This window comes from Syngnathus acus, chromosome 3 (genome assembly GCF_901709675.1).
Source record: "Syngnathus acus chromosome 3, fSynAcu1.2, whole genome shotgun sequence".
NCBI classification, from domain to species: Eukaryota; Metazoa; Chordata; class Actinopteri; order Syngnathiformes; family Syngnathidae; genus Syngnathus; species Syngnathus acus.
In genome coordinates, this window is record NC_051089.1 from 6,309,796 (window position 1) to 6,337,583 (window position 27,788).

Here is a 27,788-nt window from a genome sequence, read left to right on the forward strand (position 1 = left end):
AAACGCACCAATAGTGGTACCATTTTTGGATGTTTTCCTTTTAACGTTGTGCCAAGTCCATCTATTTATCCATTTCTATTTTACTTAATCTAGGTCAGCTGACTTTGAGTGACAGACAGACAACAACTTGGACTGGTTGCCACTCCATCACAGGCAAGGGGCGTGGTGGCCATCGGGAATGTCGGGAAAATTGATTTTTCCGAACGGCCGGCCTATTTCTGGGATAGTCCGCTCGCATCACCTCCCGAAGTCGCCGATTACTTTTCAGCGCGTTTGGTTTGAACTCCAAATGGTACTTGACTTTGGAACTGTTTGACTTTGGAGGTCCGTTATATAAAGGGAAGGGTTTAGTGGATTAATATTAAGGCAGCGGATCATTTATCCATGATGTCAACCTTTTTTAGGAGTCTCATGTTGATGAGGTCAACATGCTCCAGGCTAAATAGCGAGTAGATTCTGGCTCATGGCTGCATGCTGTGTGCATAATCGTTTGACTCCATACCAAAAGGGTGGGGAGATGTTTACCCTGATTCACCGGCTACAACATTTGGCAGAACTGAGATGTAGCAAAATAAAAAATAAAACATTGAAAACTACAACAACAAGAATCCATGTTGTTAAAATTGACAAGTTCTCGGGCATGTATAGGGACCCACAAAGCTGGAATAAATGAACCACGGTGATTCAATGCTAATCATTGAATTAACACCTCAGTGGCGCTGTCAATCAAATATTGTTGGTGGTACAGCTCTTGTATTAGATCCACAGGATAGACCATGCACATAGAAGCACATGGCATCATTAGGGACACTTTACATTCAGGCCACGCTCTGCTTGTCCTCCCTTTAGGGAGGTGTAGGCTGCATCTATGGAGGAGGAGTGGGGAAGACTTGATGGGGGTGGAGGACACTTTGAACCCAGCTGCTCATCACACCAAGAAAAAAAAACATTATTTTCTGTAATTATAGTTACTATAATTTACTATATATATTATTTCCTTGACGACACAGAAGCATCAGGGTAACAATTTCATCTCATGTCAACTAGCTAGCTAGCTAAAATTGGATGGATGGATGGATGGATGGATGGAGTGAGTTATTACAAATAATTATTTTGGAATATAATATGCCATATGTGAAAAAGCACAAAAAAAAAAAAAAGACTATTAGCAACAAAAGTCATTTTAATTACAAACTGCTCATATTTGCACGACGCCGACCGCAGCAATGTGTCAGTTGAGATAAACGCATGATTCCATTTACAAGCAACGGTTTTCAACATTCCTTCACTTCTGAAGCGCCTGTGAGGAAATGTATTCTCGCTGCTTCTACTCAACATAACAGAGCCTGTCGAGGCATCCTTGCGTTTAACACACAACACCAGAGGAGAATAGACGTGGCCTCGGCTTGGGCACAATAGGCTGTGACAACATAGAATTACAGCCTCCGCATTAGCCTTTTTATTTCGCCGCTGCTCGGAATGGCGGTCAGACAGGGGCAGGGCTACACTGTAGAGTTGTCATAATCACCCTTCTGCTCTTATACAAGGGCGCCATGGTAACTTGTGGACACATGCTATAAAAAATAAAATAAAATACAAGAGCACCCAGTTTGAGTGCAGACCTCTGTGAATAGAATATTCTTTTTTAATAGTAGCAATTCATAATGAATTTGTTTAATTATATTAGACTATAATGGATGAAATAAAAACCGCATTTTAATGGCTCTTCAGTTTCATCTACTTGCACCAGTGGGAAGAAAAAAAACGGAGGCTGACTGACTGAGCCTCTGGGAGGTGAGCTGTGGGTGAAAGATGAGTCGAGTTGAAAGAAGGTGAGGTCCATCTATCATTGATGGGCTGACACATTTGAAGAGACAGACAGAGAACAAACACTCCTTTCTCGAGAAGTGTCATAGTGGCCCATGGCGTTCACTCGAATGAGAGGATATGACGCATACGTATGACATCGTGTCTGAATCATAAACTCATTTAGCAAATTCTGCCCTTTAACGTCATGCTTCATCTCCTCGTGTTCTACAGCAACATAAATAAGTGCATGATTTATGTCGATAGTTTTCCTTTTTTAAGAAAATGTGTTGATGTTTTTCATTTCGGCGTCTTCTGTCGCCTTGCTCAGAAGTTCTCAACTGGGTGCTGAGTTGCTAAAATATTACAGCTGAGATACGCCAAATTTTCTGAATGAGAAGGGTTAGGGTTAGGGTTAGGGTTAGGGTTAGGGTTATGTAACACAATACGGTAAACGCGGTCATGATAGTTTACAACCACTTATCGAGACGCTATAAAATATTATAGTTTCTGGATGGGTACGATGTGTAACTGATCCTAGCGTGGGACCCAACATGGGAAAGTTCATGAATATTTGAAAATTCAAAGAAAAATGTGACATTGAATACTGTTACGTCAATATAAGTGAAAATTGTTTGGTGTCAAAAAGTTGAAACGCAATTAAAAAAAAAAAAGCCATTACGAGATGGTCTGCTGATCATAAAATACGATTATCTCCAAGTGACCATGCGCAATTCAAGCGTGATGACTTCATGCTACATTTGTCTTCAAATGTCAACCCTAAGAAAAAAAACCTCAAAAATCTGACTTCAAACGTCACAGAAAAGTAGAAGACTTGAAAAAAAAAAGGCTTTGAACATCGACCACATGAGTCACATCCCCATTGACAATTAAGTCTAATTAGAGCATATCCTGCTTCTGGGATGAATACAGCTTCTTGTTTCGGTGCCGTAACAAGATGTGCTGACCGAGCGATCGTCGGTGCTACAGATATGAGGATAACCTCTGACTGCTCGAGCTAATGGACACTTTAGAACATGTATCAATGACACACGCATCAGATGGCAGAGGTGCGCTGTGGTGACCTGCGTGTTGCTGATGTAAGCATTTTGATGCTTCATTCCCAAAATCACTTTTTACTTGTGGCAACTTAATAAATCTTCCAGTCACACACCCTCATTTTGCTCATTTGGTGAAATTTGAGATGAAAATCAATCTAACACTCTCCATACAGTACGAGCGGTTTTGTGAGTCAAAAATGAAACGCATTGTGGAACAGCGAAGCGTTGCCATGGAAACGCGACTGGTCAATGCCATTTCTATTTTCCACCATCATTTGATGAGGGATATCCTTCAGAGGCATTATCACGTCTGCAAAAGCACAGCAAACATTCTATCGAGGAGGATTCAGGTGGTAATTAGCTAATAAATACACTTTGAAACCATTTAATGCACCTTTTATTCGCCTGAAATGATTCCCGGAAATAAATGCTTCTGGCTGTGAAAAAAAACAAAACATGTATTCTAGCTGCAGAAGGGAAAAGACCACCATGACGGCCCCTCATGAAGACATATCTTCCCTCTAGACAGCCTATCTACACGGCCACATTTAACACGGTGAACTCCTGAGCAGACTAAACCTGAGCTTTGTAGCCTTAAATAGACGAGTCAAGTCAGCAAGGGGATGCTCCTGGCATTAACTGCCGGTCTCTTCCAAAAAGGCTTAAAGTAAACCTTTCGCTCACTGTTGAGATGCTGCGAGAACCAGCTGTGGTGTTGACATTGCCGCTAGAGTTCACACATCTCTGCTCCAATCTGAGGATTAAATGTACAAGCATCAAGCCTGTTTGCTGCCGTGTCTTTGATACATACTAATTTAAAATATGCATGAATTTTCCTAATGAAACGTACGCGTGGCAATTCAACTACGTTTTGGTATATTTGCAGACACACAGTTAGAAATGGGCGTTTTGCGCCGTTGTGGGCGTGAACACAGGAAAATTGATTCGTCGCCAATCAAAGCAGCTCCTACCAGCCCCTTTAGAAATAGATGCGTGAAGAATACACATTGCTAGAAGCCATGCACAATGTTGATTAGCAAAAGTATGTTTGTAAGGAAATGCGAGCAGACCTGATGGATGATGTAAAGTTGTCGAAGGAGATGGCCAATCTGTCAAGTTGTCTGTGTTTGCAGCTTCACCATCTGCAAATGGTCTTTATTGTGGACTCACACACGACTGTTTTTCTGAATCTGTAATACAAAAGATTTACATGAATCTGTGTCCTGCTAACAGCCAATTAACTCAAATGTTCTCATAAAACACATCATAGCCCAATGTACAAAAAGCCCAACTCAATAACACAAAACAAAGGGTGTGACAGATCTATGGTTTTGATTTAAGCATAACATGACAAAGAGAGAAAACTCTGGCGAAATGGAAAACATTGTTGAGTTTTATTCATTTGGTAGTTAGCAGGCAGATTTTGGTAAGCCTCCACATGCATTTGTAACTAAATTTAAAGCTAAACAGCCAACTAACTAGTTGTCAAAAAGCAAAGTATTATCCAGAAAAATTCTCAAACTTCTCCTGAAGATATGCTGCTCTGATGAATGTTATGTTATGTCAACAGCTCGGCTAATTTCCTTTGGGACAATTGCCATTGTTTACAAGTGTCCACTTTCATAACATTGCAACCTCTATATATTAAAACACCGCACATCCAACTTTGGTCACGTGTTTCGTGAACTCACATGCATGAATTTTATATGAGATGGTGCCACCAGTTCTACAAATGTTTTCCTCACCATCAAACCATATTAGCTCTGATCTGAGCAGACTGAACCAATTTTAACATATGGAATCGAATTTCCGCAACAGCTGCACAGGAACGTGCGCGCTTAAAGACAACAAAAAAAAAAGAACTTTTCTTTTTCTTGGAAAGAGAGTTTTATGCAATCTCGAGCTGCATTCTCTAGGGATGTGTTTTGAATTCGAACGTGAATTTGAGCTACCCAGACACGCCCTGTATGTACATCTCAGCAAAGCACTGCCATGAGCTCATTCTGTTACGCCCAACCAAAACATACTGTGGATCCAAGTACTACGAACAGATGCTCAGTTGCGTGTTCCTCCCTCTATTATGCGGTTACTAATTGGTGCGGGTGTTAATTAAAGAAAACCACGTTTGCTAAACAATTTGAAGAGAGCTCTCAATGTAAGATGAATCATGACAGTATTTGTGAGTTCACAAAAACACGAAAATAGAGAATGCAGCTTGTCCTGAGCCCGCTAATTGGATGACCGGACCAATCACAAAGCAACAATGTAATTGAGGGGGCGGGATATGTAGATGCCGCTAAAACACGAAACGTCGGGAAAATACAAAAAGTAATATGGCGACACCAGTAGCAAATAATTCTCGCAGATTTACTCACAGTTTTCTTTTTTGGAGGCGTTTGTAGACTTTGAACTGGAAAAGAGGTTTCTGGGGTTTTTGGTTTTTTTTTTTACTTCCTGATCAGGATTTACGTTGCCGTGATTGGTCAGTTTGGTAGCCTGCACAAATTGTCACGTCACCCAATCATCTTGAAGAATACTTAATTGTCCCGCCTTTTGCGAGCAGATCGCAGTGCAGATTGATAAATGTATCGATCTGGCTCTTTCCGTGTTGTTGATAGATGACGAAAAATAGCTTCTAAAGATAACAACCATTTAAGAAATCAAAAGTATAAATCATATATGGTTTTGATCTACCTTTTGTATTAACATCTCCATAATTGCTCACTATATTTGCCATTTGGAACGAGTCAAACGTTATCGAGACATGAGTCAAAACTCTTAGCAAATAAATCATTTTGCAAGTGTTTTATATTCACGCACGTGCTCATTCTGTGATTTTTTTGTTAAATCTACTTGATGACACAACGGGTTGATATGCAGGCCGAGAGGCCCGCTGCTAATTCTTCCTTCTTCCTCCTCTCGCACAATGTCTGTTTCTCATTGACTGTTATGCAACATGCTTCACATCCTCGCAACCAGATGTCAGCTGCAAGTGGCTCGCTTGGATGGACAACCCAATATTTACTGGTAGATTGTCTCTGAAGTGGGCTACATACATTCTGATTTTCTTACCTATTTATGAAATGCGCAAGACCCCATGGTGCGAGGAAAAATAATTGGCATGCATGTACTGAGCTCCATCTCGTGAAGACCAACAACGCACACCACATCAAAAATGATAAGTCTTGATCAGAAGAAGAGGTTAATGCTCACTCGTTATTATCCGGTTGAACTTCGCTCTACCTGAAGGAAAGTGGAACCATATGAGACAAACAAAAATCAATTTGCCTACTTGTGGTTATTTGTGCATGAAAGACATGAGGAGGTGGGCAGGCAATTGCAGCGCCTTGGCGCCCACAAGTAATACTTATTCACGATCACAAATGCATTCAGCTCATTGCCATGCAGGTCCAGATTAGAATGCATCGTCGAAAATCGTAATTTCAAGCTTGGGCAGCACAGCGACCTAATGGTTAGCACATCGACCTCACAGTTCTAAGGTTCAGGGTTCGAATTTGAATGTTTGTCTGCTACTGCGCTTGCAACAATTTGTACGGGCTATCTGGGTTTGCACGTTTATTTCTGGGTTCCTCCCACGTTCCTGAAACATGCATGATGAGTTCATTGAATACTAAACTTTGAATGTGAGCATCAATTGTTTTTCTGCCCTGAACTGGTGAAAGAGTTCTATGAGTCCACGGGTCAGGACTAATAATTTTCTTCTTTTGCTGAGTCAAATCTGTTCGAAATACGAGCTAACACCACAGTGTTAATTTGCGAGCATCCGACGAGCTCCACATTGTACTCCACCCGACTCAGGGCTATCTAATTTTTGCTCATGTTGTGCTCATTTTTCTTGTTCATTCTCTGACTTAATCCAAAATAAATATGGCGGCCATCTTTCCTGAAATTGAACCCAGTGACCACAGAAACGATTGATTTACTGCTGAGATTCTGAACAATGGTTCGCTCCTAAACTCTCAGAATATAATAGGAAGTCTATGCTCCCTCATAATCAAGAGAAAACTAATGAAGGGACGTTAATCACAAGGAGGCCTCACTGAGACGTAATACTACTTGAGGCAGCTTTGGTTAGGATTAAATATGGGGTGTTAACGCCCCCTAGTGTCAAGTTGTCAATTTCAGATACTCACTTTAAAGTCAAAATTCTGAGAAAAAAGTCAGGTTTTTTTCTTCACTGGCCCGAATCCTCTTCCATACAATGAAAGACTCGGGAGTCAGACTGTCATTATTATTAGTATTATTATTATTATTATTATTATTATAAAAACTTACCATTCAGTCCCAGATTGACGTTTTCACAGAGCACAAGCTAAAAAAAAAAGGAAACCGAGAGAAAAAAAAGTTTTTTTATGGTCACTGCCTTAATTGTGCTTGTTAATTAGTCAAAATGACACTTTATACTCGTGCACATGAAAAATCATGAGAGAATAGACTAGAAGAGAAGATATGACATTTTATGTAAATCTAAAAGGCATGACGCCATCTTGTGGATCACATCGAAACGACACAAGTGACGTCAAAATCGTAAACATTATAAACGTCAAATTGGCTTCCATATTTTACTTTTAACATTAAATAGCATTTTATGATTGCATTTGCCTCATCTAAAAATGCATTTACGTCAATTTGAGTATTACATTAGTGCAAATAGCGCGAGAGACAATTGAAAAAACCCCAAAAACAAACGTGAGATCTGCTATTTATGTTGACTGCTACAAACGCGATATATATATTAAAAAAAATACATTTCGAGGCCAGAATATTGTTTTAGGGGCGAGAAAGGAGGAAAGGAAGCGCTCTTGTTTATTCATCACGTCAGCTCCTCTCCCCTCCCCTCCCCTCCCCTCCCCTCCCTCCCTCCTCTTCCTTTCCCCCCTCCCTCCTGCTTCACACAACGGCCGCTGTCCGTCGTTCCAACCGCTTTGCTTCGTTCCGTTCAAAAACCACCACCAGTCTCGTCGCCACCATAAACCCGTTTTGGAACCAGGTAAGCTACCATGTTCGCTAGTTTCCTTCCGCCCGGACATCGGAGCGAGGTGATCGCTTATGAAAGTGTTTGCTCGGACTGCTTCAACGGTAACTTGGTTCGATTCCCCCGCTCGGGGGCTGACCACCACATCTCTTCCGCGGTCGCTTCTTTTTGTGTTGTGCCACAAACAAGCGGCGTAGCTGATCTACAGACGGTCGATTGCATTTTTCGTGTATTTGGGCAGGTCGGGCCGTGCCAAAAACAGTCGGCACCGAGGGAGGGGGTGGACGAGCCGCATGCTGGAGCAGGAGCCGGGGCTACCAGGCCACATTAGCCCCACTCTGCCCATCCCAGCCCCGCAACACGGGGATGCCTCGCACACAGGCCCCGATCTTATACTTAATGTTCTGTTGTTTTATGTTTTTGATGTTTGTTTTGTCGCAGAATATTAACCGGTTAATATAATTTAAAAGTATACGATCGTGCTCTCGGGGTCATTCGGGCTTTTCACTGGTTGGTACTTTTGTGCACTTGACATTGCACTTTGATGCCAGGAGCCTAAAAACGGCATAAACGTTTTCAACATAGTTCTATATTTATAGGGTACAGAAAGTGCTTGCATTCTGAGGGCGACACGTAACATTTTTCCTGCAAAATACTGGAGACCCCTCGTTTACTGTCCTGATATTTGTGCTCTCAAGGTTCCAACCTAGTTTGTGCAAAAGTTCCATCTCACAACACAAGAAGGCATGCTCCGTTACCGCTGCACTGAGCGTCTTTCCGTTTGATTATTTATCTATGTGGCCTCCAAGTGTAACACCATGTCCTACTGTAATAACGACATTACCGTAGGTTAGTCGTAAATGACAGGCTGTTCCGACTGGTTGTACATTTTGGTAGCGCTTTTGTTAACCAGGAGCCACGGAACCTGCCTTCAAACTAGTTTTGCTGGGTAACTAACCGCACAAATGACGCATTGAGTGCATCGTTCGGAACGAGCGACAACAACCAAGAGTCTGGTAATTCCATCTTGGGTAGGTAGTTTGGGTTGGTAGTTTTATCCAACAGGAGATTGCGGGCAGCAAGGAAACAAACCACTGTCTCTTTAGTTTTGATGGATCTTGGTGAATTTACTTACCAACCAAGCTATTATGTAGAAGTTGCCAAGAGGGGTATTGTGGTTGTGTCCTAGCATGTTTTCCAGTTCAGCTTTTGTTCTTTGTGATAAAGATTCCATTTTAGGCGCACCTTTTCCCATGGAATTTTTGACACTCGACTCCCTCGTGTTGTCTGGCCGCAACAACCAACACTTGACTTTTTCACCTCAGGATCCAACTATGTTGACAAAAATGTTAGGGCACCTGGTTCCTGAAAAAGAAGAGGAACAAAGGTGTCAGTTGCAACCATTGATTGATTGATTGATTAGAAGTGTGTCCTAATACGTCACCCTATTGGTCCGAGAGTCGATGGTATGCTGATTCTGTAAGCTGCACGTAACGATTTTTAATTGATCAAAACGTGTGAGAGCATTAGAGACATTTGACAATCTGGCCTTTGCTGACTTTTAACCAAAAAAAAGAAAAATGCTGAAATGAATCGTGATTATCAGTATTTGTGTACCCTGCTTCAGCTGTCCAGTGCTGTGCTGGAAACAAAGTGGCTGCCGCTAAACATAAGTACACCGTTTCTTCTTCCTGTCGGTCTATGAGTCATGGATGGTGATAGTAAAATGTCACTCTGGTATCAGCACGATGCAGATGTTCCTTCGTGCTGCACATTTTCTGCTGGTTGCCAAAGTGACCCATTTTGATGCCACTTTGACTTTCATCCTCTCTCAGTGCCCGATGGGGGGCGGCGGACGGGGGGACTCGGCCTGATGGATTTCTCTGTGTAGAGTTCACCAAGAAACTCATTTAAGTGTCTGAAGCTACTCAGGTTTTGAGTGTCCACAATTCTGCAATGCTGTCAAGGCTGATGATAGCATGAAGCTGTTTAATGGCCGCTGGCTAAATATTAATTAACTGGCTGCTGTATTAAAATTGATGCACAGCTTTGTCATGGTGGCAGTTAAGCCTCATTCACACAAAGTGGCACACATTTGACTAAATGTCCTTCCCCAATTATATATATCTTTTTCAAAAGATTTATATTTTAAAAAGGATATTTTTACATGGAATTGGAAAATGTCTATAAATATTCTGAACTCAAGTTTAGCGTTGAGAAGAGCCCAGCCGAGTTCCACAACAACAAAATGTTTTATTGACATGTTAACCAGCGTGATTGGTTTAATCACTGAGAATTGTGACTTGAATTAGCAATGTTTAATTGTGAAGTCTGAATTAGTATGATGAGATTTCTTTTTGTTCCAATGATGGCATGATACTTCAGGTCCAGCAGTGGTAAATAGTGAACCCAGCCCGTTAGTTATCATTTTGAAATAATGCAGCCATGCTAAGAGATTTAGAATAGTTGATGATGGTGTCAGCATATTGCGGTGCTTTGCTGCGCTGCAGGCAGGGTTTTAGTTTTTTTGGGTTTTTAAAAAAAAAAGAGGCTGATGAATCTGGAATCAGACAAGCCAAATGTGTCGGGTATGTACGTTCCAACCATGCTGAGCGTACTCTACTTTTTAATGAGTGCCAGGAAAACCCTTAAAAGAAAAATAAAGGCTGCATGAAAGTAATTGCCTCATTATTGAAAGGAAACGTTGGTAAATCCGTTAATAATGGGCTTTGAGCATAGGAGCCTAGTGGATTTTTAGGGGCTTGGCATGCAATATGACAAACAAATTCAGAACTTAAATTTTAGTCACACACTGCCACAGATATAACTTAACTTTCTTATAAGATGGACAGCTAACCATTAAAGCCTAATAGGAAAACGGACACTTTAAAAGCTAAACAATGGCAAAAACAAAAGCTGCTGACGGGTTAACCAAGATTCTTACCATCAGCAGAACAGTCTGACAAATTAACAGATTGAGGTGTTGTTGAGATTTGTTTGTGTGCTAGTTAGCAGGCTGTTTCCCGGGGTCTCGAGATTGATTTAAGATTAAATGGATTAGACTATTCCATGTGCATTCTGGAGGGGGGGGGACTGACTTGGCCCACTTTGTGACCGCTTCAATGTAATTTTAGCTTTTGTGTGTCTGTGCGTGCGTGTGTGTGTCTCCTATACACATGGCTTCCTCCATTCCTCTTTTCTGTAACAATGTCTCTTTTTTTTGTCCATCAATGCACCAGTGGTAACACTGACTTTGGTTGTGGCCATTTTCTTTGTTTTTTTTTACTGACAAATGCTCAATGTCGCTTCAAATCGAGTTTACAACTTGATGTTGTTGGATAGAAAGATGAGCTATTCTAATTGGAAGCTAAATGTTTTCTTTTTTTGGTTTTTAATGCAAAAAAGATGCACTTACCTTAGTAGGAATCGATGTAGTGGTGTGTGTTAGGAAGATAACAATACCTTTTTAGTTTTGCTTTGCTTGCTTGGCAGTTGGCCACTTCATAACGACCACTACTGCCACCACCAGGACTGGAGTGGAACAGCCTGATAACAATTCATACAAGCATTTCGAAAGTCTGTTTGCCGTCTCTGCTTTCCATTCTGTAACGCAGCAAGTTTTCTTGCCGTGGGCCGCGCTAATGATATTGAATGTTATTCTAGACGAGAGCGATGGAAGCGAGGAAATGAAACATTGCAGCAAAGGGGAAGTGCAATACTAGCGTATGCGGAGAAACGGGCTGTACTCATCTGGTGAGCGATCGGCAGGACTGCAATTTCGCACCGATATGGCATCGCTTCGCCACACTTGTATCCCCAGCTGACCTGATATTAAAAAATAGTACCTGCTATTACCAAGTCAGTACTGCCCGGTACAAAAAAAATGCCCCAAATGGTCATGTTTGCGTTTTGAAGGTTATTATATTCAGTTTAATCTTCAAGTAAACTCTTCGAGTGTACCTAATGATGTGTCCGTGGAAGATCTTTGAACACATGGCACGCCAGCCTGGTGGTGACAGGTGACACATGCTTAATTGTCACGCGTGTTGAAGAAAAGAAAAAAAAACAGAGCAGCACCCAAACCAACAATGCCCAAGTCCCATTTTTCTCTCTTCGCTGCAGCCATGTTTTTGTGAGGCTTTGCTTTGTGCACTCTCTCTCTCTTTCTCTCTCGCTCTTTCTCTCATTTCCCCTTTCCTCCCCCCTCCCCTCTTTCTCACTCCCTCTCTCGCTCCATTGCTACCATGTCACCCTTCTCTTTCACTTTCTCCAATCATCCTCCCTCTCTTCCTTTTTGATTTTTTTCCTCCTCCCTTCTTCCTCTCCATCCTCCCTTCCCCCACTGCCACCTCTCTCTCTCTCTCTCTCTCTCTCTCTCTCCCTCCCTCCCAGCCTGTTTCTCTTTATCTCCTCCCCCTTCAATCTCTCTTTCATTCCATGCAGTCATCTGTTCTCTTCCCCTGCTTCCGCTATTGTGCCCCCATTTTGTCCTCTGCAGCCTTCCTCCTTTCTCTCTCTCCATGTTCTCTCTATCCTGTTGTTTGTTCCCCCCTTCCGGCCACCCCAATGAGTGAGATTGAAAATACAAACTTTGACAAAGGCAAAAATTTAGACACAATGTCGATCCGTTTTTTTTCGTGCACGTCAGTCTCGTTATTTAACTCGCCAGTCACTTGCTCTTTGGTCAAAACCTGCCGGGTGTTTTGCATATGCACGCAACAAGTGGCTAGAGCACAACCCGATGGAAATATTATGAGAGATCAGACTTTATCCTGTGTGTGACAAGCGCTTTGAATGCATCAATAAATACATTTGCTTACCTTCAAAATGATGTAATATGATCAGCGCAGAAACAAATCAAGACCTGAGCACAATGTTGTTGATAGTTTGATTGATTCAACAAATAAATCTTGATATCATTATTATTATTATTATTATCAAATAAATTTTTACATTATGCCATATTTCTTTTTTATTTGTATATTAAATGCGCTTGATTTACTTGATGGAATTCTCTTAACAATTTCATAAAAATATCACACAAAAACACAAGATGTTATTGTTCCCTCGACTATTTTTAAAAGCGTTACTTCACAGGCTGCATGGAACACACTCCAAAAAAAGACAATTAACTGCCACATCACACTCACTCTCGATTTTGCTCGTAAAATGCCAGTCGTCATTTTGATTACGTAGCACCTTAAATAAGCGCCACTCCTCTAATTTACACTGTACTGAATTTATTTGCTAGGTGCCTCATCTAATTCCAGGGTCACTAATGAGGTTCCCATAGTTTGTTCTAAAAATAGTTCCCCAGTGCTGGGACATGGTGATTTCCTCAAGATTTTGAAGTGGGCATTCAAAAAATGTAAACAGTCAGTTTTAAAGGAAAAAAAAAGTATTGAATATTGATTTAGATTATTTATAACCTTGTTAAAGGTAATTTGAATGGATTATTTTATTTCAGAAATGTGTATGAATTTGGAAGCTCTTCCCATTAATCAGTACCCAAAAAAAAGCTCTCAGCTTCAAAAAGTGTGGTGTCACACTGACACCGCCTGGTCTACTTCATACAAAAAAAACCAGTGCGTCTGTACTTTTTCAAGAAATGTGACATGAACGTACGTACCCTGCCAGTAAGGACGCAGTGTGATTAAAGTGTCTGGCGTCGAGCGAGAACAAGAAATATTCGGATGGACTCTGTGAGGTCTCTCCCGATTTCCCCCAAGCCAGTTTCTGGAATCCATGGAATTTTCCCAATTTGATCCTTATCACCAGAATGTGATACTGGCTCACTCTGATTCACCGCCATTGTTGTTGTCTCAAAGTCATTTAAGCCATATTGTCGTGAGCAGCCAGGACAGACGTTTGCCTGTCGCACTTTTGGCACAATGATCTCATTCCATCATGCCATTTCCGCTTCTGTGGTAGTTGTCACACTGTTTGACACCACTGCCAATACATCGATAACAATAACAGTGTTGAAATGATACGCCTTTGACCCTGCCAATGAAAACGGAGCATTTATCCTTTACATTATGAGCATACCGTTAATGGATTCCTTGGCCTGCAGTCGGCGCTATTGAGCAGTTTTAACACCTTTTTTCTTCCCTCTGTTTTATTTGTCGAACAAATGTGAAGGAGGTGCGATGGCAGGAGTCTTCCCTTGTTTTTTTTCTCTTCTTCATTTTCTTCTACCACATCCTGCTCCCCTCTTCCCATCCCCTGGTTTCTTCCTCTCCCCTCCCTCTTTTTCTTCTCTCCTTCATTCTTCATTCGCTCTTCCACACGTCAGTCACCTGACAGCATCTTCCGCTCTCCCATTTGTCTTCGCCTTTCCACACTGATGCACGATGGATGTTCGCAATACAGAAGATGCTCGTCGGCGAGCATTCGTGATGAGGCTTCAGTTTAATTTTATTTATTTTTTATAAAAAAAAAAAAAAGGCCGGCTTGTTCGTTTGGCCGAGATGAAGGGAGGTAGGCCGAAACAGGTACCGCCTCCCGTTTTCCTCGGCGTATAAATAGCGAGAGAGCCTCATCTCACTCGGCACTGTCGCTCTCAGGGATGAGATCCTTAAAGCACCTGAAGCTTCACAGCAGAAGAAATGTGGTGAGTTCACAGTGGCATCATTAGTGGTTGCTTTTTTGTTTAACTGAGGCGCTTTTAAACTTTGTTCCAATTGGTCCTTAAGCAGGGCTTTTTTTTTTTTTCAGTCTGCTTGTCGTTTTTTGTCTTGATCATCTTCCCTCCTGTCTCCCTACATATATTTCCTCCTTCCGTGGCATGGCTCTCAACCTCTTCTCCTCCGTCACTCTCTCTCTGCCCTTCCCCCCTCTCCTCTCCCTCCTGTCTGCTTCCATCTTTCCTCTCCATCTATTTTGTTGTCATCTTTTTGTTACATTTTCCCCCCGATTGTTTTGAATCTTAATCTCCCTTCCTTCCCTCGTAGGCCGTTTGTTGATTAGTGTAGCTTGGTGGGTCATCTAATCCCACTCAACGCGGAAAACACATGGCAAGCTTGTTGGCTCAGGGATGGTGTCTCAGCTGGAAGATTGGCCGGATTTAGCATTGGTGTCGATATGTCATGTATTGGTGCTACAACAAATATCTACTGTATGCATTTCTTCCTTGCTCTCATGACTAAGCATCTGTGTCTGTGATTCCAGGAGGAGGCGAGCCGGCGCCTGGGTAGATGTGAGCCCAAGGTAATGGCCAGGTTGGTGGACACAGGCACGCAAACAGATCCAGTGGTCGTGCTGTCCTTGGCCCAGGCTGCCGTGCTAGGTCTCATCTCCCAGAATGAAGTCTTCGGCGCAACCATCGCACCCAACGGCTTCTACACCGGCGAGCCCAAAGAGTCGCCGGCGCCACCGGTAGACGCCGTGGACTACGAGTACGCGGACCAGCTCATCGGCGCCAACGGAGATTACCTCGGGGACAACTTGGCGGAGGACGGACAGATGCAACCTAGCTGCAGTCAGAGACGGTGGCAGCAGGGGCCACCTCAGCACCCTGATGTGAAAATGGTGCTCCCCGATCGCCACACCCTCCAAGGTGTTGACGGGACCGTTCCTCACATCAAAGGAGAAGTGGTGAACTCTGTCATGCCCTCATGCGTCCACATGCTTAACAATATGGCTCCCAGGGGGGGGTTGGTTCAAGTGGACCCGGCCACCCTGAGAGGAACCAACAAGAACTGTTCCGAGTGCGAGCGGGAGGCGTCCAACCAGCAGCAAGCGGGCGCCCACGTGCACCCTCCTCCTCCTCCTCCCGCCCAAGTGGCCCACCGAGGGGCGGAGCACAGAGGACTGCAGGGCCAGCGCCCCCTGGGGGGCCACGCTGGAGGCGTCCGCGAGGGTGAGGAGGAGGTAGATCATCAGGGCAACAACATGATGAAGCCTAACCAGCAAGATGAAGCCATCAGCAGCTACTTCCAGACAAGCGAAGTGGGCAGCTACGACTCGGGGGAAATGTCCATGCCGACCGAATACGAAGACGGCGGGCAAAATATGATGTGGACGGACGGGGGTGGCGGCGGCGGAGGGGGGCAGCACCAGCAAGCCCAGCCTCCGCAGCCCCCCCGGCGACACGGCGGCCGCAGAGTGGACCGCCTGGACATCAACATCCAGATCGACGAGTCGTACTGCGTGGACGTGGGCGACGGCCTGAAGCGCTGGAAGTGCCGCATGTGCGACAAGTCGTACACGTCCAAGTACAATCTGGTCACGCACATCTTGGGCCACAACGGCATCAAGCCGCACGCGTGCCCCCACTGCGGCAAGCTCTTCAAGCAGCCCAGCCACCTCCAGACTCACCTGCTGACCCACCAGGGCACACGGCCTCACAAGTGCACCGTGTGCAAAAAGGGCTTCACGCAGACCAGCCACCTGAAGCGCCACATGCTGCAGCACACCGACGTCAAGCCGTACAGCTGCCGCTTCTGCCGCCGCGGCTTCGCCTACCCCAGCGAGCTGCGGGCGCACGAGGTCAAGCACGAGCGCGGCCGTTGCCACGTGTGCTCGCAGTGCGGCCTGGAGTTCCCCACCTATGCCCACCTCAAGCGCCACCAGACCAGCCACCAGGGACCCCACACCTTCCAGTGCACGGAGTGCAACAAATCCTTTGCCTACCGCAGTCAGCTCCAAAACCACTTGTTGAAGCACCAGAGCCCCAGACCCTACACCTGCTCCCAATGTGGCTTGGAGTTTATGCAGCTGCACCACCTCCGCCAGCACTCGCTCACACATAAGGTAAGCTCGTCTTCACTATTTGTGGGTCACTCGTGGGATTGACAGCTAGGGTCTAGCATAAAAAGGTTAATAATGACCTCTTCACACCACTGTTCAAATGCCTGGTGAAAATGAGACCAAGAGGAATCATTTTAAAACACTCCACATTTTATGTTCAACTCAATTGGGAAAAACAAGCAAATCTTTGGAGGAAATTAACCTGGTTGCAGAAAAAAGCACACCAGCTCTTTTTTGCAGTTTAGCCCAAGATGCTTTGAATTATAAAGCCACAAGATGGCGCCAAGACAAAAATTTCAAATTGGAAACCTGCACTCAAAAACTGCAAATAGATGAGTTTTTCGGGAAATCACAAATGATAGGGGAATACATTTGAATCTAGCAACTCATCATTTTAACCCTATATGTCACATGTTCGAAGGCTAAATTTCTCTGCGACCTTTGCAGGGCATGAAAGGGCACAAGTGTGAAGTGTGCTCACGAGAGTTCACACTGTCAGCCAACCTGAAGAGACACATGCTGATCCACAACAGCGTGAGGCCCTTCCAGTGTCACGTGTGCTTCAAGAGCTTCATCCAGAAGCAAACGCTCAAGACCCACATGATCGTCCACCTGCCCGTCAAACCCTTTAAATGCAAGGCCGGTATTTGCCCAGCAGGGTGGCACTTGTCCTTCACTAACATAGTAGCATTTTATTTTTTAAATATCTATATTTTTGTGTATTGTTTGTAGGTGTGTGGCAAGTCTTTCAACAGAATGTACAACCTGCTGGGCCACATGCATCTGCACGCTGGCAGTAAACCCTTCAAGTGTCCCTACTGCACCAGCAAATTCAATCTGAAGGGCAACTTAAGCAGGCACATGAAAGTCAAGCACGGCATGGATGTGTCACCCGAAGGACAAGGTGAGCAAGTATGGAGCGATGACACAGACACGTCATTAAGCTCAACAGGTGGTTGGTCGGCACAGAAAACCAGCGTTTATTCAAAATGACACAGGAAACAGCCTTCTCCGATTGGCTGATAAGATAAACACGTTTTTTTTTTCTATTCCGCTGAAGTACTTCCTGAAATGGAGAGCCAGGCGGAGTACGAAGGGCAAAACTTCAACTTCCCGTCCGGCGACAACATGGAAAATAACGGCTCGCAAAACCTCACCAAGCTGACGACAGCCAACATGGACGACATGGAGGAGTACTACAACTTCGGCAAGGACACCAGCACCTACACCACACCCTGAGTGGACGAACGAGCGTGTGTGTGTGTGTGTGTGTGTGTGTGTGTGTGTGTGTGTGTGTGTGTGTGTGTGTGTGTGTGTGTGTGTGTGTGTGTGTGTGTGTGTGTGTGTATTTTGCCCAGAGAGAAGGTTTAACAACAACTGACATTGAGCTGCTCATTTTTGGGACACCACTGACTCGAACCTTATATGTTGTGTGTGGCTTTGTTACAAAAAATGAGAAAAGAAAAAAAAAAGTTCCATATTCATCAATAACATTTGATGTGAGTCATGTCATGCACAAGCAACCCTTATTGTCTGAACTGAAAACGACAATGTACTCGCGCTATATAGTCTATTTAAACACCATCTTTAATACGTCCTCCACTCTTATTAGGTTTGAACGCACTTACTCAACATGACAGTTCTAATGTGCACTTCTGTAGACTCATTTCTTTTAAATGCCTCAACTTGAAAGAATTCTTGGTATTTGGAACTGAAAGGATCGCTTCAGATATGGTCACCACATCACAAAGGTTACCTGGACTTCTCGAAAGTATTAGTCATTGTAGTCGCTACCAAAAAAAAAAATAGTTCTTGTGCTCCTTCCTCTGTTTAAATTCCTACTGTCTAAATCTTTCATCTTAGTAAATTTCTTCCCTTTTTTTTTTTTTTGTCCACCCTTCATATTTTTGAGAGCTCCAGGAATCTTTGTGGTGAAAGGACTGAAGTAGTATCAGCACCTTGTTTCCCTCTTATCTACACCAATCAGCAGGTTTTCACCCCAATAAGTTAATATGCAGTTTAGATTTACTTGAATGATCTAACCTTCTATTTTTTCTGAACCTTTTGAATAAGTGAGCAAACGTCATGAAGATTTTGTTCAGAAATTTTTTTTTTTTGGAGTGTTTTAAAGAAGGTGGTATTCATTGGGCTGGAGGAAACAAGATTGTAAAAAGCTCTGTCAATATGATTTCCGTTACTGTAAACTTAAGACAAACTGTGGTTCGAAGCCATTCCGGGAGGCTTGTTTTCTGAAGAACTTGTTTTCACTTTACTTTCTATTCAGTTTGGTCAAAAAGGTTTGATTGAAAAGCTCCCGAAGTGTGGCTTGTGTACATGTTCAAAAGAAATGTGGGTTAAAAGTGGACTGAGACTAGTCCTGCTTCTATTGACAATTTTGTTGCTTCCCCTGTCCTGCCATGCAGGTCAGTCAACTTCGATATGCACACAAAACCATCGCAACAGTTGACCAAGTCAGTGTTTCCCAACCCCTGTTGAGCCAAGGCACACGTTTCACATTCGAAAATTATTTTTTACCCAGTGGGATCTGGTAAATAATTTATTGTACCTTAGGCTATTAAATAGAAGAGCGAGTCATTGTTCTTCCTGTCACTTTATGTAACTGGCCTAATTGATATATTTGTAATTAATACATCATATCCTGACAAATTAATTGGAATTTAATCATTTACTGCAGCTCCCGTGAACTGTTAAGGCACAATAGTGTGCCACGGCGGCACCCCGGTTGGGAATCACTGGACTAGTTGATGAGGACTTCAAATGTCATGGGAACTGACTATGAATTATTTAATTAAAAAAATCTCTAGTTTAAATGACTTGCCTGCATGTCATCATTGAGTCTTTAGATTCTAGAAGTAATCTGAATCCCACTGTTAACCCCTTTTAATTAAGTCAGACTGACGCTCCTTTAAGCGTACACATATGTAAATCAAGTTAATCTAAGAAGACATTTAAAAATAAGGGCAAATTGGTTGTTTTTATAGCAGCATCCTCAACACATTTGGGTCATACTGAAAATAAGCAATATATTGAATACGAGAATCAAGACGATATATTGGGTGAAAACTTGTATTTTTATGGACAAATAAAGACAGGAGACTTGTAATAAAGTCATAATCAACAGCAGTACTATTAACAAATATTTACTGATATGACCGAGTCAGAAATTGCCTGTTTCAGATTGCTGCATTCAAATCATGGGAATTTTAATTTCAGTAGTTAAAATGAATCGGTTCAATTTTGTAAAATGGAATGGCTGTGTTTTGTAGGGCGCAGCAGTGAACGCCTCATGCCCGGGGACAATACTGACATCTGCTGGAAATAAGTGGTAATTACTGACGTTGACCAAATTATTTCCAGCGATGCCGACCGACATTGCCCTTGTCATTTATTTTTTCTTCCATTTACTGCTTTGACCTTTAGTTTTTCCCAGTCGTGTTATTGTTTTCGTACTTAGCAATTCAGGATTTAGTTACTGGCTCAAAGTTTCGTCGTGTTATGAGCTGGAGTACAAGAGGAAGACTTCAAGCCCTTACCTCATGGTTTATGGTGACGGCCATCATCTTTTGTCCATTAGCTTCACGTGATGCAGAATGACAACAAAGCAGCCTTTCTATGTTGAATATGAATTCGATTTTTCAAACATGAACATTCCTTTGTTACATTATCCTTCATGTGAGGAATTGGCATGTTCTCTCAATGCCCATGAGGGTTTCCTATGGGTTTTATCCGACATTCCAAAAAACATGGCCGATTGACCACACCTGATTCCCCGATTGTGTGGGCAAATGGTTGTTTGTCTGTGTGCCCTGTGATTGGCTGGCAACCAGTTCAGGGTTCCCCTCCTACCGAAGTCACTTGGGATAAGATGAATTATTATTTTACAAGTCACCAACATTCAGTATAAAATAAATCACATTAATAGCAAATGGAAAAAGTAGAAACCCTTTTCTCGCAAACATCTTTTTCCTCACATAATTTAGGACCAAGAACACTAAAACATATCAGCTTCAACTTGAGTAACAATGACATTTTATACTGCAACCCTTGGCAAAAAATATTATGAAATCACCAGCAGATCAGACATGACATAATTATGAAGTCATTTCAAATGGCAACTTTCTGGCTTTATGAAACACAAAAAAAAAAAATGTGGCAGTCAATGAGTTACATTTTAAGACCTAGCACAGGGGGGAAAATGGAATCATGAAAAATTGTAAAGCACTTCAAACACACCATTAGAACCAACTCTGAAAACAATACTCTTCATCAATCTGGTTCCAACATTCGGATTGCTTTTGCCAGATCTGTTTTCTCCTTAAATGTTTTTTTTTTTTTACACAACTTTAAACACAATTGGTGATTCCATTATTTTTGCCAGGGGTAGTACAAAGGCAACCTGGTTCCTCCGCATTGCACTATGACTAAGTAACGTAAAATAAATTATCACTAAAAGAATCGAATTTCAAACAAGCCTGAGTGGTATCGCTTTCCAAACAATTTGTAAGACACTGAGGGAAAAAACGGTGCACTCCTGGAGTGCTGGAATGAGACGTGTCTAAGTCGGGGCGGCCACTGGGCCTTTCTTGTCAGTAAAAAAGCTCTTAAGTAACATGACTTGTCCCACGCTGATGACAAGCAGCAGAACCGTTTCGCTGATGGACCATTGAGTGACACGGCGATTGATGTGGTCTGCCCTGATGCGGTCATGTGCTTCCCTGCGCCGGTACCAGCTCTGCGACGTCAAAACCACCTTCAGAACCTCGTGGATTGACACGCACATTGATTCCAACTGTGAGGAAAAAGACCGGAAACTCAAGTGACCACGTTTTTTTTTTTTTTTTTTATGCGACACATAAAGCCAGTCAGCAAAAAATGAGACTGTTTTACCTGAGTCAGCGCTGTGGTTCTGGTCATGTCGGGCAGGAGAGGTTTCTCGCCACCGTTTCGGAAATCCAGATAGACGTATTTGTGTGAAAAGGTGGAGAATTTGTTGGTGAAACAGGCCTTGTAGACACCCTTCATGGCGGTGGTGTGGGAGAAGCTGCCGTACTGTTTCTTCTCCTCCTCGTACAAGATTTTATCGTGAGGGTCCGCCACATAACAGTTCACGTCATAGTTTCCTCCAGATGTCACCTTTGAAGACATTTGAGAGATCACTGCATGATAAATTAGTATATTAGATCTCCATTTCAAATTCATGGTCTTACTGAGTAACCAGTTTTCATTTGTTTGTTTTAAATTCCAGGTCTTATGTTTTGCATTAAAATATTCACTGGAATTGTGTTTTTACTACTGGTTAGCTTAGGTTAATGACCTGTGTTAGATTAAATAGACTAACTCTGTTACTACCCACCGATTATACTTCTTGCCAACAAGTGTTTTGCATACAAATTTAATGTACTCTAGTTGTGACTTTACAGTTTTAACGTTGTCATATTTTTTCTTCACTTTTGTGCTCCAAATAAAATATTCTATTTTAAAAAATAAAACATGGCATGGCGTAAACCCAGCACAAGAAGGGTTATCGGCCATTTAAAAAAAATCTATGGACTATAATTCTTTTCCATACAATTATTGACTAACGTCACTTGATTCGTTCCGATTTACATCCACATTCGTTACGTACGTCGCTCTGTCGTAAACCGAGTACCCTGTATTGATCCTATCAGGTTAGGCTCTTGACAGCTGTTACAATAATCCCACAAAAGTATGTAAAATTTGGTCAAAATGTTCTAGTAACCTCTGACCTAAATGCAAGTATATGCATGGATGAATACACATGAAACATAAAAAGTGAAACTTAAAAGTCAAGAATCTTTATCGCAGGAAGCAGATCGTTACATGCAGCTTTGAAGACTTACTTGGAAATCAAAGTCAAACTGGTCACCATGCTCCATCTCCTCGTAGAAACATATTTCTTCATTATCGGGGAGCTCAAACGTGAACTCAGTGGCGAACACCACGAAAACGTGGAAGAGCAGACAGGCCAGCGATACCAGCTGTTGCATTGTTACAGTAGCACCACATGAAATTAGCGATGTTACACTACTGCTTACTTGATAGTTACCTGTGACGTGGCACGGCGGCTCGACTCTTCCGGGTTACGATATATTATGTTTTAATAGTTTTTAAATATTTTCCTCTGCCAAAATATTGTGTCTAAATAACATTTCATATATATTATATTTTTATCTATTGAATAAATAACAATTCTGAATAGTGAAACAGGAAATGGAAACTAAGTTAAAAAAATAAAAGCAGTTACAAAAGCGTCGCAATGTCAATTTTTCCATCGCATTTCAGCTTCACCAGATTGCTCTTAAATTGAACAAATGAAAGCAAAAAGACCGGGATTCTAAAAGTAAAACCGCTAAATTATACTATTAAGTTAAGCTTCCGGAGAGAACTTATTAATTTAAAAAACAAAAAAAGTCTAAAACGTCATTTCCGCTTCGTGCAAATGTTTATTAAAGTGTCACGTCAGGTTACGGCTCATACAGTTTTATATCACGTTTGTTGCTCCAGGTAGTGATTTGATGAGTGTGAGACAGGAGTGTTACCAAAAAGCGTCAAACGTCAATGAGTTAAAACACTCCTTCAATTGTTTAATTGACTTTTCTTTTATTAACAACAATAACAAAAACTAAAATGCAACTCTACTTTGAGACAGCGAGGGAGTTTGTTAAAACGCACGCCATCGGTATCACTGTCGCAGTTGTAACAGGTAAAACGGGTTTATATTTTTTAATTGATCATGTTTTTAATACGTTTCCATGGTGACCGTCGACGCGAGTGTGGGAGGGGGGTACAATCGATTAACACTTTTTAAAAATGCAATGTTTACTGCCTTTCCTTAAGTAATCTTGCCAAAAGCAAACTGTTGGATGATAGATCACAGCACATCATAGAAATCCACATGCAATGGACACCACCAGCCATCACAATGTCTGCACTTTAATTTGTGATTGTAGGTGGGGAAATTGTGTTTTATTATAAGTGACACACAATATTGCTTTGACCATTTCTGTCAATGTAGAAAAAGCAGGCAAAGCGGACAGCTGTTTTTTTTCAGAACAGATCTAATCTTCTATATATGATATGACATCATTGGCACATCATTGCTTTATTTTCCTTTAACCGGAATCACCTTTGATGGGAAATTTTGGAATAAAAAGATTGAAAAACACAACCATGGCTGGATGCTTTAATAGCATGTTTTCACTCTTTCAGGGGCAAGCCTGCTGGCCTTGCGGAGGTGGATGGCGGGGGAAGTGTGTCGGAGCAAGGCCAGGCTGGATGGGAAAACAGTGCTGATCACGGGCGCCAACACCGGCATTGGCAAGGAGACAGCCCTGGATCTGGCACGACGAGGTAAGCACTCAGCATCCCTTGATTCTTATCTAGAATTGTTTTGATAGCACCCCTTTTTTTTTCTTAGGGGCCAGAGTGATCCTGGCCTGCAGGGACTTGACCAAAGCCCACACGGCGGCCGACGACATCCGCCAGCAGAGTGGCAACGACAATGTGGTGGTGAAGAAGCTGGATCTGGCCTCCTTGCAGTCAGTCCGAGACTTGGCAAGGGAGGTTATGTTGACAGAGAATCGCTTGGACATTCTCATAAACAATGCAGGTTTGTCTTTTCGACTAAGATATTCTAACTCGGGCTCCGACAATTAAAATGTATTTGAGAGCTGTTTCTTGTTTATTTCCCAGGTGTCATGATGTGCCCGAAATGGAAGACGGACGACGACTTTGAAATGCAGTTTGGCGTCAACCACTTAGGACACTTCCTGCTCACCAACATTCTCATCGATATGCTGAAGAGGTCCGCGCCGAGTCGAATCGTCATCGTCTCCAGCTTGGAGCATGAGAAGGGTAAGGTTTGTTTCTTCTTAGTTTCTTAATGTACCTATGGTAAGAGTGGCTTCTTCCAGGTCGCATCCACTTTGAGGACATCAACTTGGAGCTAGACTACCAACCTAACGTAAGCTACCGCCAAAGCAAGCTGGCCAATGTGCTCTTCAGCAGAGAACTGGCCAACAGGATGAAAGGTGCACTAAAATCAACATCCATTTTCTGTGATGTTTTATTTTGCTCTAACGTCAAACGGATTCCCATCGTCAGGCACCGGCGTGAACACGTACTGCCTCAACCCCGGCGTCGTCCGGACCGAGCTGGGCCGCCACTTGAGTCCTACATCCATGTGGAAGAACCTGCTCTTGCTGCCTTACCTGATGACCATCAAAACTCCCCAGGAAGGAGCTCAGACCTCCATTTTTTGTGCCGTGGACGAGAGCCTGGCTAACGAAAGTGGCCTCTACTACAGGCAAGGATCACTCAAGATAAAAATATGAGAAAATGGAACATTTTGAACCAATCTCTAGCTTTCAAGACTTTTATGATATTTTGATATTCAAGTCCATGTTCATGAGGTGTCCTCTCCTTATATTTGCAACAGTGACTGCGCCCCCAAGACTCCTGCCCCAGCGGCCTTGGATGATATCGTGGCCAAGCAACTGTGGACTCTCAGTTCTTCCATGGTTGGCCTGCTCTGAAGTCAGCATCCCGCTATTCCTTCATTCATGATGCACAGGCCGAAAAACTCATTTACTGCATTTTTTTTCCCCCGCATTGGTTTTAATGAGACCCATAAACTTTGCACTATAAACATTCTGTGATCTGTGAAGTTATTAGGGCCGCAAGAGTTACAATAAAATTGTAATATTAAAAAAGATCAATTTGTTATGAGAAAAATGTAGAAAAGACTGTTACTCATACATTTTCACTGTCATTAAAGTTGATTTTTTTCAATGTAAGTTTCTTTTCAGTATGTCCTCTGTCGCAAATGTCCTTTTTGTCTATGGATAGAGAAAGTCTACACACCCCTGTTCAAATCTTACATTTTTGTCATGATCAATTATTGCAAAACTTTAATCCTAAAATGTGATCTACACCTGTAAACTGAAATAATGTGGTTGCACAAGTGTGCACACCCTCTTGTGACAGGTGGTGTCACTGTTTGGTAATTAGCAGTGTTAGTACAAAACCTTCAGGTTTGTGCTTGAAAGAAAAAAGTCAGGAAAAGCAAACAAAGGTTCAAAATGATTGTTTTTGTTCTCATTTTTTATATCACAAAACCCAACAACAGTGGCATGTAGACTTTTGAATCCTCTGTATATCTTTTTTTCTAAATGTAATTCAACTATTGAGTTTGCTTTAAATCCAGTTATGTTTTACATAATGTATTTGCATACCTGCAGTTCCAGTTTAAAGTGCAGTTTCAACATGAATCATGACTTACCTACCAACCTAGGCACGCAAACATGCAGAGAATAAAATACGTCTTGAACATTTTTTCTAATATTACAACATTTGACTGAACATAAATGAAAATATATGAAACAACTCCCTTCTGTCATGGCCCCTGTGGTATAACAATTTATGTGCACCAAATTAAAAATAAGTTAAAACAAAAAACATGATGGACTTGTGACTTTGGGTGTGTATACTTACATTTTCTAACCTTACGAGAACTCCCATTCATCCATTTTCTATAGCACTAGTCGTCATTATCTTAAATTAATATTATTGGAGGTTCAAATCTCATTTTGGGATTTTCTGTGTGGAGTCTACATGTTCTCCACATCCTTGTGTGGCTTTTCTCCAACTTCCTCTCACGTCACATTCCAAAAACGTGCATGGCTCATTAAAGAGTCTAAATGGTCCAGAGTTGTTAATATGGGTGTGAATGTTGGCTGTCAATCAGTCCAGGGGTGTACCCTACCTTGTGCTATGGAAAATGGATGAATGGTATAAAAGTGATAAATAAAATTCATAATTTAAAAAAAACAACAGACAATTAATCCAACAAACAATCAGAAAAAAAAATGTTGCACCAAGATTACTGGTGCAAAACAGATTTTTTTTAAACTTCAAACTCTGGGATATCATCTAACATTTGAATTTTTTATTCTAACCTGATGTGTGCCAGTAACAATAATTTTGTGGTACACCAATAGCCCTCAGACCACACTTTTGACACCTCTAATTACAGACTAGCTTTATGAGCCTTATTGGGGGATTTACGTCTTCCATGACGATTGCTAAAAAAGCTCATTAAATAAGAGTTGAATCTCTTGTCAGTTCACTCGCCCAGTGTCAATTTGCACCTATTTAACAAGCTTGCTCTTGCACGTTGAGCAAAGTATGAGATGCACGCTCGTTAAAAAAGCACAAGTATGCAAAGACTGCGTTTTTGGCTGCTCAGAAAGAAAGAAAAAAACTCAACACGCAAGCCGGCGTTTTGCTGCATATGACTCACCTAATTCCTGCACTCCCCCAATTAAAGTTGCATTAAGTTGCCAATGAGTCTAAAGCACATTTGCAAAAATTATTTCAATGACTGCTGCAAACATTGTCTGCACCGGGAATAGTTTGGCTCTCGCTTGCATTTTTTGGGACAAATATGAGCAAAGCACCAGGTGTGCCCTGAGCTGCCTGAAGGGAATTGTTTTGCTTCCGTTCATATTCCCCCTGCAACTGATTTCACCGCAGAAATTGCAATGAAAGAATGAAGTTAGACTATGTCGATAAAATCAAATTATTAACAACACAACAGACATGAATCGCAATGCCCTTTGCCAAAAAAAGAAAGAATTCAATGCTCAAAATTTTTACAGCATTCAACACCAACAACAAATCAGTTTTTGGGACTTGACTCAAAAGTCTTTTCTAGATTACCCACCCAAACAATTTTATACTTAAGCAACAAGTGATTCTGGTCACCATGTAGGACCTGATGTCGCCTCTCTGGTGGTAATGTCATGCACATGCCCTTATCAGTTCTCCGTCCAACGGATACAGAATCAATAGCTGGGCTGGAAAAGTGATAAGGAGATGTGAGCGACTACGATAAAAACAGCATTGATGTCACGTAATTGGAAAGTGACAAACAAGTAAGGTCCTCTCAAGCAAGGGGGAACCTCCGCATCCCTGCTCACAGTGGTCCGTCCGACCTCAGATTCTGGAGTCCCGTCGAGAAGCTCCTCGGGGTTGAAAAGGTTCTCCCCTTTTAAAAAAAAAAGCCTGCTGCTCTTCCCAGTTCGACTGCTGACAAACTTTTTGGAGACACACCCCACTCAGGAGTTTTATTT

The 27,788-nt window shown here is 42.3% G+C and overlaps 3 protein-coding genes across 3 annotated transcripts; 2 read left to right on the plus strand and 1 right to left on the minus strand.

The window, feature by feature from the left end:
- The first annotated feature begins 7,688 nt into the window (after positions 1 to 7,688).
- On the plus strand, positions 7,689 to 19,448 carry znf710b (zinc finger protein 710b). The gene is made up of 6 exons (XM_037247381.1): positions 7,689 to 7,878; positions 15,034 to 16,617; positions 17,062 to 17,253; positions 17,347 to 17,518; positions 17,675 to 17,865; positions 17,952 to 19,448. Exons 2-5 carry the CDS (start codon positions 15,076 to 15,078, stop codon positions 17,851 to 17,853), a joined length of 2,085 nt encoding a protein of 694 aa, XP_037103276.1. The 5' UTR covers positions 7,689 to 7,878; positions 15,034 to 15,075; the 3' UTR covers positions 17,854 to 17,865; positions 17,952 to 19,448.
- Positions 19,449 to 20,254: 806 nt separating this feature from the next.
- tmed3 (transmembrane p24 trafficking protein 3) lies at positions 20,255 to 22,717 on the minus strand. The gene is made up of 3 exons (XM_037247383.1): positions 22,497 to 22,717; positions 21,523 to 21,768; positions 20,255 to 21,424 (listed from the first exon to the last, which is right to left on the minus strand). The coding sequence occupies exons 1-3, from the start codon at positions 22,641 to 22,643 to the stop codon at positions 21,191 to 21,193; spliced, it is 627 nt and encodes a 208-aa protein (XP_037103278.1). The 5' UTR covers positions 22,644 to 22,717; the 3' UTR covers positions 20,255 to 21,190.
- Positions 22,718 to 23,100: 383 nt separating this feature from the next.
- Positions 23,101 to 25,723, plus strand: si:ch211-107o10.3 (uncharacterized protein LOC407663 homolog). The gene is made up of 7 exons (XM_037248273.1): positions 23,101 to 23,359; positions 23,866 to 24,006; positions 24,074 to 24,265; positions 24,349 to 24,510; positions 24,570 to 24,686; positions 24,760 to 24,961; positions 25,094 to 25,723. The coding sequence occupies exons 1-7, from the start codon at positions 23,284 to 23,286 to the stop codon at positions 25,188 to 25,190; spliced, it is 987 nt and encodes a 328-aa protein (XP_037104168.1). The 5' UTR covers positions 23,101 to 23,283; the 3' UTR covers positions 25,191 to 25,723.
- Positions 25,724 to 27,788: the final 2,065 nt, after the last annotated feature.